General features: G+C 35.6%; 1 protein-coding gene across 14 annotated transcripts in view; it reads right to left on the bottom strand.

The window, feature by feature from the left end:
* Window positions 1-12,715, bottom strand: part of ERC1 (ELKS/RAB6-interacting/CAST family member 1) — a 527,112-nt gene that overhangs the window by 352,069 nt on the left and 162,328 nt on the right. For all 14 annotated transcript variants that reach the window (XM_055315461.1, XM_055315467.1, XM_055315465.1 and 11 more), the window contains 3 exons: window positions 7,467-7,604; window positions 5,756-5,896; window positions 4,462-4,602 (listed from right to left, as the gene is read on the bottom strand). In XM_055315461.1, the coding sequence (XP_055171436.1) occupies window positions 4,462-4,602; window positions 5,756-5,896; window positions 7,467-7,604 (420 nt within the window). The remainder of the gene's footprint in view (window positions 1-4,461; window positions 4,603-5,755; window positions 5,897-7,466; window positions 7,605-12,715) is intronic.

Raw genomic sequence — 12,715 nt, forward strand, 5'->3', positions numbered from 1 at the left:
TTATCCCACCTGACAGATAGGGATTTCTCCTATTCTAGCCCCTGCTAGCTAAGGGGAAAAGCCTTTGTGAAGATCACAGCCAAGGACACAGGCTCATAAAAGACCAAGACTTAATCACTAGACTATAGAAAGTTTATCTTCATTCACACCTTACTACCACACCAATAGGGCTCCAGTAAAATAACAAAGGATAACAGCTGAAAAAGCTACAGGATGCAGACTCTCTCTGAAGAGAAAAACCCAAAGTCAACATAGAACACTAGAGGAATTTGAAGCCTCTGGCACCTACAGCTACAGCAAACATTAAATACAGCTCAACTTCTAGCCAGATTAAAACCTCACATATACACCTATTTACCTGCTATCTGATACAACATATCTGCCTTTCAACAAAAAAAAAAATACAAAATATGCTAAAAAGCAAGAAAAGACACAGTCTGAAGAGAAGAAGAGACATAGCAAGCATCAAAATTAGACTCAGATATCTGACATTGATGTTGGAATTAATCAGTCAGGGAATTTAAAATAACTGATTAATATTTAAGGTCCCTAATGGGAAAAGGGGACAATACCCAAGAACAGATGGGTGATATAGTCAGAGAGGTGGACATTTTAAGAGAGAATCAAAAGGAAATTCTAGGTGTAAAAAACATGTAAGAATAATTAATGCTTAAAAAAATAATTAATGCTTTTGATGGACTCATTAATAGACCAGATGTGGCTGAAGAAATAATCAGTAAGCTTAAAGACAGGTCAATAGAAACTTAACAAAATGGGGGCACCTGGGTGAGCATCTGCCTTTGACTCAGGTCATGATCTCAGGGTTCTGAGATCAAGCCCCGCATCGGGCTCCCTGCTCAGCAAGGAGTCTGCTTCTCCCTCTCCCTCTGCCCCTTCCCTCTCTGCTTGTGCTCTCTCTCTCCCATACCAAAATAAATAAATAAAATCTTTAAAAAAAAACTTCCCAAAATGAAAAGAGAAAAAAAATATTAAAAAGAACAGTACAGAACATGGAGCAATTTCAAAAGGTGCAACATACATATAATTGGAATACCAACAGGAAAGGAAAGGAGAAGAAATATTATAAGTAATAATGGCTGAAAATTTTCCAATGTTAATGATACACACCAAATCAAAGAGCTCAGAACACCAGGAAATACAAATTTTAAACATCCATACATAGGCACATCATATTAAAACTATAGAAAATGAAAGACAAAAAAAAAAGTTTAAGGGAAGCCAGAGGGGAAAAAACACCTTACCTATAGAATAATGTTAAGAACTACAGTAACTTCTCATCAGAAGTCAAAAAAGGAGACAGCTGAGTAAAACATTTAAAGCGTTACAGAGAAAATAATCTCATCAATCTAGAAATCCATACCCAGTGTTATTATCTTTCAAAAGTGAACAAGAAATAAAGACTTTAATCTTAAACAAAAACTGAGAAATTCATAGCCAGGAGACCTATCCTGCAAAAATATATTAAAAGAAGTTCTTCAGTGGGCACCTGAACAGCTCAGTCAAGTAAGCGTACAACTCTTGATTTCAGCTCAGGTCATGATCTCAGGGATGTGAGACCAAACCACGTGCTGGGAGTGGAGCCTGCTTCAGATTCTGTCTCTCATCTGCCCCTTTCACTTGCCCCTGCTCATGCTCTCTCTCAAAAAAAAAAAAAGTTCTTCAGGCAGAAGCAAATTATATAGGTCAGAAATTCACATTTACATAAAGAGAACTAGAGAAGGAATGAAGCTAAAATTACATCTTTTATTATTCTTCTTCATTTAAAAGATAACACTTTAAAGTAATAACAGTAATGTACTGGGTGATTATCAGATATGGATAAGTGAAATGAATGATAACAATGTCATCAGGGAAGAGAGGAAGGAATTGGGAGGATTCTGTTGTATGGTACCTGCATGATACATAAAGTGGGATAACATTTTTTGAAAGTGAATTTAGTTTAAAAATACTTACTACATGATTTTTTGATATGACACCAAAAGCATAGGCAACAAAAGCAAAAACAGGTAGACTACATCAAACTAAAAAGCTTCTATACAACAAAGAAAATTATCAACAAAATGAAAAGGCAACCTACAGAATAGATGACAGTATTTGTAAACCTTATAGCTAACAACAGATTAATATTCAAAATATGTAAGGAATCACACAACTTGATAGCACAAACACAAATAATCCTATTAAAACAGGGAAAGGACCTGAATAGATACTCTTCCAAAGAAGACACACACAATGAAGTGTTTTTCCCAACAGCTACACGAAAAGAAGCTCAACATCACTAACCATCAAGGAAATGCAAATCAAAACCACCATGAGATAACTAACCCCTGTTAGAACGGCAATCATCAGAAAGAGTAGAAATAAGAGTTGGCAGGAGTATAGAGATGAAGGAGCCTTTTTATCCTGCTGGTGGGAATGCAAATTCAAACAGCCATTATGGTAAACAGTAAGAAGCTTCCTCAGAAATTCTTACATGGAGCTACTATATGATCCAGCAATCTCATTCCTGGATATACATCCAAAAGAAATGAAATCAGTATTTTAAAGAGATATCTACACTCTAATGTTCATTGCAGCATTATTCACAAGACCCAATATATGGAAAGAATCAAACTGCCCAACAACAGATGAATGGATAAAGGAAATATGATGTGTATGTGTGTCTGTGTATACTGAAATATTAATCACAAAAAGAAAGGAAATCTTGCCATTTGTGACAACATGGATGAACATGGAGTACATTATGCTAAGTGAAACAAGCTAGAAACAGAAAGATAAATACTGTAAGATCTCACTTATATGCAGAATCTAAAACAGCTGAACTTAGAATGGTGGGGGTCAAGGGCTGGAGGGTGGAGAAATGAAGAGATGCTAATCAAAGGAAGGGTATAAACTTTCAGTCATATAAGATGAATAAGCTCTGGGGATCTAACATAAAGGATAGTGACCACACTTAATAATACTATCCTGTATACTTGAAATTTGCTGAAAGAGTGTATTTTAAAAAGTGCTCTCACCACAAAAAAATAAAATGGTAATTATGAGAGGTAATGAATGTGCTAACTAGCTTGACTGTGGTAATCATTCCACAATGTATACACAAATCATCATCTTGTACCCCTTAAATATATACAATTATTACTTGTTAATTATATCTCCATAAAGTTGGGGAGACAAGTAAAAAATGTATACAGCAAACTCTAAGGCAATTACTTGAAAACTATAACAAATATAACTGATATGCTAAAAGGAACGAGAAAATGGAATTACATAAAATGCTCAATTAAAAGAGGGGAGAAAAAGCAAAACACAGATGAAACATGGAAAACTACAGTAACAACCTCCTTTTTGGATTTAGGTGTTGAAGGCAATATACAGGAAAACATCAGTAATGAATTAAAATGAAAGAAACAATAATCCAGAATGAAACAAGGGAAAATATGAAGAGAAAAATGTCCATTAGTAAAACAGATAATTGAAATAACAGTAGAGGAAAGCCCTCAACCTCCTCTACCCAAAGATAACTTTATTTTTTCTCATAAACCTAAATATAAAGCCCAAGATATAAGAGAGTATGTATGTAACAAAGAGATCAAAAATAAGGGGTGCCTGGGTGGCTCAGTCAGTTAAGTGTCTGTCTTTAGCTAAGGTCATGATCTTGGAGTACTGGGATTGAGCCCTGCATTGGGATTCCTGCTCAGCAGAGACCCTGCTGCTTCTCCCTCTCCCTCCACTGCTCCCCCTGCTTGTGCACATGTTCACGCGTATATGCTCATGTGCTCTCTCTCTCCCCCCCAACCTTCCTGGTTGAATAAGTAAATAAAATATTAAAAAAAAAAACAATATATGGAAAGAGAATGAGATTTAAAGTGTCAAGACGAGGCCATACGCTATCTCATTAGTCATCAATATGAAATGAACTCAGTTAATGTAACTGCTCAAAAGTCATAGCTCCAATTCTCACCGAGTTGGTAGCTCAGAGATTATAAATATGATAGTGTTTTTGAAAACTACAAACTGCCATATAAATCTTAGAGGGAAATAAATCAAAGAAATGGAAAATAAATATCCATACCATATCCTAATATTCACCAGTATAGGTGACTATCACTGTTAAGTTATCTTAAGGAAGCTCAATATTAATGAAAGGAAAATATCACATAATTAAGATTTCTACACTGTATTCTTATACAGTTTGTCCATAAAGGAGCTGCATTTTTTCATCTTCCTCTGATCTGTCAATTTTCTAAGAGCTTAAGAATTCTCAGTAGCAAGATAAAATAGGACAAGAACATTAAGAGAACTGATGAAGGTACAAATGATATTTTGAACTTCAGGGATTATTACATCATTGGTAATTTATTACACAATGAGCACTATAGAGCTCTACTATATTCTTATCTAAAGCAAAGTAAGAAAAGTGGGAAATTTTTCTTTAACCTTTTTCAAATGTGATTCCATTTTCAGACACTCCTCCTTCTTCTGTTCCAAAGCAATTTCCAGTGTCTTAAGCCGTGAGTCCTTTTTGAGTCCTGAGGAAGCCAGGGAAGAAGCATGCTCTTTCAGATCCAAGAGTGAAGCCTGAAAAAAGTCACACACATGTAGAATAAATACTAACTACAAACAAAGTGGAAATGTAAATGTTAAAATTTATTATCTTGGTGGCTTGTAGTTTCTGTTTATTACTATTAGCTAACATTTCCATCTCAAGAACATACATGAAATACAAAACAATGCCAGCTTTAGCTTTCAAGGTCCTATGAAAGTTGAATTCCCAAGGAATATCAATTGAATTATAATTTAAAGAGTTCTATCAATACATATCCATTTCCATAAAATAAATGGAAGTAGATCAAGCTTTGTGAATATAAGTAGTCACTAGCAGTAGTAGTCACTACTTATTACCGTAGTAGCTACACTGACTTAAATACAAAATACTTTTCCCTTTTAAAAGGAAAGTTGACTAGAAACTTAAATTTCCACATATTGTCTTAAAGATATTAAAAAGAAAATCTGAGTGTCCCTAAAGCTCAGGTATTATTACATGATCACAAGGCATTAGGTATTTTTACTGTTTAGGTCACATTAACAGGATATTCCAAAAGCAAGACCAAAGTATACTAAGTCATCTAGTTGGTCAGCAATTACTTTAAGATTTCTCTGCCAATATTGAAATGCATTTTAAGAGCTAGTGTAGGGATACTGGGGTGGCTCAGCGGTTGAGCATCTGCCTTGGGCTCAGGGTATAATCCTGGATCTGAGGATCAAGTCCCACATCGGGCTCTGTGAGGAGCCTGCTTCTCCCTCTGTCTATGTCTCTGCCTCTCTCTGTGTGTCTCTCATGAATAAATAAATAAAATCTTAAAAAAAAAAAGAGCTAGTATAAATAAGCTAGCTTCCATTTGCATATTCTTTTCATCTATCACCTTTCTTACCATTAGCACTGTATTTTTCCATTTAAAACTGCTTCACTTATTTTAGGATCTATGAGAATGTCATTAACAAGTAATAAATCAACTCATAACATATTGAAAGAGCTAAAGACTTAGGAAATGAATGATCTACTACATTTCTGCAAAGCTTCCCAAAATACCCCTTGAGGTCTTCTAAAAAAGCCTGCTATTAAGAAAATCTCGGTCAAATACATTTTTATAAGCATTATGTAAACACCACCAACAACATATACATACAATGCACTAAGCAAACCAAATCATTCTATTTTGGTAATCTTAACCTCTTTTTCTGAGAGGTCGCCTTGCAATAAGCTGACTTTTTCTTTCAAGTCTTTAAGATCTTTTTTGTAGTTATCAATTTCCTCTTGCTTCTCTCTCTCATCTCTGTCTCGCTGCTCCTTTAAGCGTTCAATTGTCCGCTCCTGATGAGAGAGCACATCAATATGTAAGAAAATTCCTTTCATACTTATCTCATATGACTAATTCAGCTTTTCACTGATAAAATTTCACACTTTCATGCTCCATTCAAAAGACAGTGGTAGGTTGTTAATAATCTACTTTTCACGGAATTCATCTTTCCTACCACTCTTGCAATAACAAAGATGTGGCTTTGTTCTTCTGATTCCTCTAGTTTTCTTTTCCTATAATCTCAGATAGAACTGAAAGTCCTTATTCTATTGGAAAAATTACATTTATTCCAAGTATCCAGAAACTTTACACACACACACAAACACACACACACACACACACACACACACAGCTCTAAGGGCAGTAACAGATATTTCTTTTTTATACATAATTCACATGTTGCCCACAAGGCAATGGAAAACAATTCACACACCAAAAATGGAGGAGATTTGAGAGATTATGATATGCTGAGTTTAAAGCATAAAAAGGAGAGGGGGAGAGAACCCATTAAAATTTCTGTCAACAGATACTCAGGCAGTCTAAAAGTTTAACCAATTCAGGTACATTTCTGGGTATTATTTCTGACTATATTCAGGGATCAAGCCTTGATCCCTGGCACATAGCCGATAGTATTGTGAGTCCAAGAGGCTTAAGGAACAGTCATCCTGTTCCTTTAAAAAATCCAATTAAAATGCCCCACCAAAATTCCTTAAACTTCCTTTCAAGACATTAACACCTATCCAACTGGGCCACTTATTTAGTTAACCACTCCTAAAAATCAGGTTTGCTCATAAACACAAAATGAAGTAGCAAGGCCAAGAATAGAAAAATACCAAGTATATTATGTTAATAACTAAACCCCAGGACTATACTAGGTACCAATATGGTACAGTAAAGAAGAACTAATTATATATTGCTTCCTGGTGGTCAATGTCTGATATTCCCATATCCTCAAATTCTAGTTGATAAGATAAATAAAAAGAACTTTTCTTTTTCTTCAGAAGATAGTAAATGAGAACATATGGCTTAATCTTTAAAAATTTTAGCCACTGGAGGTGCTTGGGTGGTAGAGTTGGTTAACTGACTGACTCTTGGTTTTGGCTCGGTCACAATCTCAGGGTGGTGAGATCGAGCCCTAGGTTGGGCTCCGAGCTCAGTGTCGAGTCCGCTTGAGTTTCTCTCCCCCTTTCCCTCTGCCGTCCCTACCCTCTCTCTAAATCTTTAAAAAAGAAAAGAATAGAAAAGAAAGGAAAAAGGAAAGGAAAGGAGAAAAGGAAAACTTTCAGCCACTACCCTCTAGTGTGGAATCCATCTTGCCTAACAACAGATGCTTACAAGGACAAAAACAAAATAAAAACAAAATGAATTTTCTATCCTCTTATACTATGTCAGAAATAGTACAGAAAGCTCTTTTCTCTTTTGCCCTAAGAGATTCCTTTTGCCTTTTATATCCAAGTCTCATTGCCAGAGAAAATTTTAGATTAATGAGAAAGCAGAGGAAATGTGTCTAGGAAGAGGCCAATCTTCCTCTTTGAGGAATCTGAGAAATCACTGAGAATCTGAGAATTCTGAGAAATCACTCACTTTCTCTGCAAGGGCCTCCTCCAAAGTCGTCAAGGCAGTGTCAGTGTTGGTAGTGTCAGCCTGCAAGGATTTGACTCGTTCTTTCAAGCTGCTCATTTGCTTTTCCTTATCTCTAAGTTGCTCTTGAAGATTTTCAATCTGAGTGTGGAGGAAAAAACGAAATTAACAGAAATACATATAATCACAATAAAAATCATTTTTAGTTGGAAACAAGTAGATTAGGGTTGTCTCTGAGTGTGTGTTTCATAGAAATTTAGTGCTAAAGGCTTCATAACTTCATTGCAAAATTTTAAAGCCAGAATTTATAGCCAGAACAGAGAAAAGACACACATATAGCTATGGACATGTGTGCGTAAATAAATCTCTAAAAAAATAAGGAAAACAGCTAGAGAGAAAAGACTCAACATATAGAGATGAGATTGAGAGAGGAAAGACATGAGAAATGGGATTACCTCAATAATGACACTGTAAATCACTTCACAGTGAATTGAGGATTAGAATAACAAGACAGTAAGAAAGACAAATAAGCTGTATAAAGAAAAATTATTCTTAAATGCTTGTTTAAAATATATTTTATATCACCTTTTATCTAAGCAGAAATCATTTTTCAATGAAATTCCTTATTGCAGTCATTCATTTCTTCATACACATTTGTATGCATTCATTTACTCAAAGAAGTATTTACTCAATTCTTTATTACCAGGCACTAGTGGTACAAAGAAAAATGAATACACCGATTTCTATTATGTTATAAGATAAGAGAACTTACCATTATGTAGCTGAATCCAAGCTATGGATGGCCCCATGTATGATCTAAAGAGCACAGATTTTATTCTAGACACATGGGAACCATTAGGTATTTAAGCTAAGAAATGGTCTGGTCAGTATTTTAGATAGGTAATTCTGATGGCTGTGGAGAAAAAATTTAAGGGGACTTGCATAGAGACACGGAAAATAATTAGAGCTTATAAATTCAGGTAAGTGATACTGAAGATTAAATGAGCTAAGAGAGATGGAAAAGAGGGGATGGGTCTGAGAAACATTATAAAGATAGCATGTTATCTGGGAGATTCAAAGTACACATAATGAAAAATATTGAGCAAAAAATATGAAGGAACTAGAGAAAGATAGTCTTAATAAATGAAAAGAAAATAAGGCAATTACTGTAGAACTCACAAACTTCATTCGCTCACTCAACACATACTTGAGCTCTTGCTATATGTCAGAAACTTTTCTAGGTGTTGAGAATATAGAAGTAATCAAAACAGATAAAAATCCCTATCCTCAAAGAGATTACATCCTAATACAGAAGACAACGAATGAATGAAATAAACAGTATGTAGGATGGTAATAAGTTCTATAGAGAAAACTCAAACAGAATAGTCTCCCCTTGAGCTAATACTAAAGCTAATTAGTACATTTTACATGGCTTTCAAAAAGCAACATAAATGTCATCTCCTTTGAAAAGATTTTCTTGCTCCATGAGAACAAAATGCTCTTTGTACTCTATCACAATACACGTTATATATACATACATACACACTCTCCATTCCTTCATCTATCTATATGTTTATCACCTTTATTACTATTTATCCAATCTATATACACATTATAACACTAATCCCTGATCATATTGTAATTCTTTGTTTGATTCATATCTCCACAAGGGGACTGGATCCTGCCCCTCCCTGTTTTCTATCTTCATATCTGGCACACAATAGGTATATAATAAATATTGCTTCACTAATCAGTAAATGAATAATATAGATGCTTGCACTTTTAAAAACTGTATTTAGGCATACACATAAACTCCTGAAAAGAATTGAACTACAAAAGAAGCCTAAATATTGGCTAACAGACACATAAAAAGATGCTCAATATCACTCATCATCAGAGAAATACAAATCAAAACTACAATAAGATACCAACCTCACACTGGTCAAAATGGCTAAAATTAACACTAGAACAACAGATGTTGGTAAGGATGCAGAGAAAGGGAAACTCTCTTACATTATTGGTAGGAATGCAAACTGATGCAGACACTTTGGAGAAGAGTATGGAAGTTCCTCAAAAAGTTAAAAATAGAACTACCCTACAACCCAACAACTGCACTAGTAGGTATTTACCCAAAGGATACAAAAATACTGATTCAAAGGGGCACCTGCACCCCAATGTTTATAAGTATTATAAGTTTATAAGCATTTTAAGTAGCCAAATTATGGAAGAAGCCCAAATGTCCATCCAACCGATGAATGGATAAAGAAGATGTGGAGGGTAGCCCCGGTGGCTTAGTGGTTTAGCGCTGCCTTCCACCCAGGGCGTGATCCTGGAGACCCGGGATCGAGTCCCATGTCAGGCTCCCTGCATGGAGACTGCTTCTCCCTCTGCCTGTTTCTCTCTCTCTTTCTATACCTCTCTGTCTAATAAATAAATAAATAATCTTAAAAAAAAGACGACACACGAGAGGAATATTATTCAGCCATCAAAAAGAATGAAATCTTGCCATTTACAACAACTTGGATGGAATGAGAGGGTACTAAGCCAAGAGAAAATAAGTCAGAGAAAGACAAGTACCATATGATTTCACTCATATGTGAAATTTAAGAAACAAAACAGATGGCTATAAGGGAAAGGAAAAAAAGAGACAAACCATAAAAGAGACTCTTAACTATAGAGAACAAACTGATGGTTACCAGGGAGGAGGCAGGTGGGAGGATGAGCTAAATGGGAAATGGATATTAAGGAGGGCAGTGTGCTGTAAGTGATGAATTACTAAATTCTGCACCTGAAAATAATATTACACTATATGTTAACTAACCAGAATTTAAATAAAAATGTGAAATAAAACAAAAATCAAAACAGAAGAAGCCTAGATACAATGTTCAGATAACTTTCTGCTTTTATCAATTTAGTATAAACTCGTTAAGGAACTGTCTGATTCTATAGGGAAAGAAACATCTTCTCTAGAGTCAATGAGAATTCCACAAGCAGAACAAACAAGCTATGCAAAAAGATCTGGTAAATTCAGAATAAAGTACTGTAAATACTGTGTAAGGCTTAGATTTTTATTTTTTAAAAAAGAAATAATCATACAGGTAAAGCCACTAAAATGTCTGAAATGGGCTCCAGTCTTTTCCGTGCCATTAAAAGTACAAAAGCTACTATCAGAGAAAAGACCATCTCAGGTAAAAATCACTTGTCTTCCTTTAATCAGACACTACTATTAGAATCTCATATGGATCAATACTTAGGTTAAATTCACAATCACTAAAAAGAATTTTCCCACTTAAAAATCTAATACTCCATATACAAAGAGAATGCAATGCCCTGGTTTACATGTTTAACCAGCTATGCATGTCATTCCAGTTGCTAACATATAAACTTTAATCTTTTCTTTGGTATAATTACACTGCCAATTAGACTTTCTTGTCAAGAAAGGACAGTACAAGAGCCATTATTTAAAATGAAATTTCACAGAATCAACCAAGTTTTACATATAAGAAAACAGCCCACCTAAAATACAAATAGCGCTTACATGCATCATAAAGATAACCACCCTTCTTTCTCCCCCATCATCAGAATTTAAGAAAGAAATTAAGTTAAACTAACAATACCAGTCATATAATTTAAATGTAGTCACGCTATTATAGGAATCCACTATTCTTTGCTAGCCAAAACTTTTCACAATATACTCAGGTGCAAAAGCTACTAAACTTGGTAAAATCCTCATTAACTACTTTTCCCTAAGCTATGTTCTGTTTCAATTACCCAGGTGTCTAAACAGAGTGTTGAGTTGGAGGGGAGGAAAAGGATGCCTATTCACTTCTAAAGAGGAGGAATAAACATTCCATAAAGAAAAGAACTGACGAGGGATCCCTGGGTGGCGCAGCGGTTTGGCGCCTGCCTTTGGCCCGGAGCGCGATCCTGGAGACCCGGGATCGAATCCCACGTCAGGCTCCCGGTGCATGGAGCCTGCTTCTCCCTCTGCCTGTGTCTCTGCCTCTCTCTCTCTCTCTCTATCGTAAAAAAAAAAAAAAAAAAAAAAAAAAAAAAAAAAAAAAAGAACTGACGAAATGAAAGACAGTGGACAGTAAAACTGTCTCCTTTGGGCAAGTTTCCATCAGCAAGGAAGACCTGAAATAGACACAGTTATGTACAAACTAGCTGGGTAAGCACAGAATAAACCCAAAGATGCTGTGTGGGGGTATGTGGGAGAAGGTGTATATACAAGACTACTTCTCTTTTAGTTTGTTTACCTAGCAACATGATGGATAACATGAACCCTACTGAAAGCTGTTTTTTTTTTCTTTTTTTTGAAAGCTGCTGTTATACATCCTCACTTTGGTTGAGATTCAAAATCATGTTCTCACCTGATGTGAAGATGTAAAAGCTGATCACCCAGGTGGTGTCATATCATGGCATTTCGGTATTAATTATGCAATTTCTTTCTTTTTTTTTTTATTTTTTTAAGATTTTACTGGGACACCTGGGTGGTTCAGTGGTTAAGCATCTACCTTTGGCTCAGGGCGTGATCCCGGGGGTCCTGGGATCAAGTCCTGCATCAGGCTCCCTGCAAAGAGTCTGCTTCTCCCTCTGCCTGTGTTTCTGCCCTGCTCCCCCTCTTCTTTCTCTCCCCCTTTGTGTGTCTCTCATGAATAAATAAAATCTTTCAAAAAGAAAAAAATACTCCATTAAATATACTCAGACTACCTGCAAAAACAGAAACAAACACAAAAACAAAACCACCTCTCCATTTTGTAGGAATAAAAACCACAGAATCCCTAAAATAACAATGTAACAATAACAAAAAATAATAATAATGGTGGTGATGGTGAGAAGGTGGTGGTGGTGATAACAGGTAATAACTAACACTTAAAAAGAACAGTTTTCTTTTTAAGTCAGGCATTGTAAAAACGTTATACATAACAGCTATTTAAGTATCACCAGAAGACTATGAGATAATTACTAGGCAATCTACCTCTAGAATTCTACTCTTTTCTTTTTTTTTAGGATTTTATTTATTTATTTATTCATTCATTCATTCATTCATTCATTCATGAGACACACACACAGAGACAGAGAGAGAGACAGAGAGAGAGAGAGAGAGAGAGAGAGAGAGAGAGAGAGAGAGAGAGAAAGGCAGAGATATAGGCAGAGGGAGAAGCAGGCTCCACAAAGGAAGCCCGACGTAGGACTTGATCCCAGGTCTCCAGGATCAGGCCCTGGGCTGAAGGCAGCACTAAACCGCT

The sequence above is a fragment of the Nyctereutes procyonoides genome, unplaced genomic scaffold (genome assembly GCF_905146905.1).
Source record: "Nyctereutes procyonoides isolate TBG_1078 unplaced genomic scaffold, NYPRO_anot_genome, whole genome shotgun sequence".
NCBI lineage: Eukaryota > Metazoa > Chordata > Mammalia > Carnivora > Canidae > Nyctereutes > Nyctereutes procyonoides.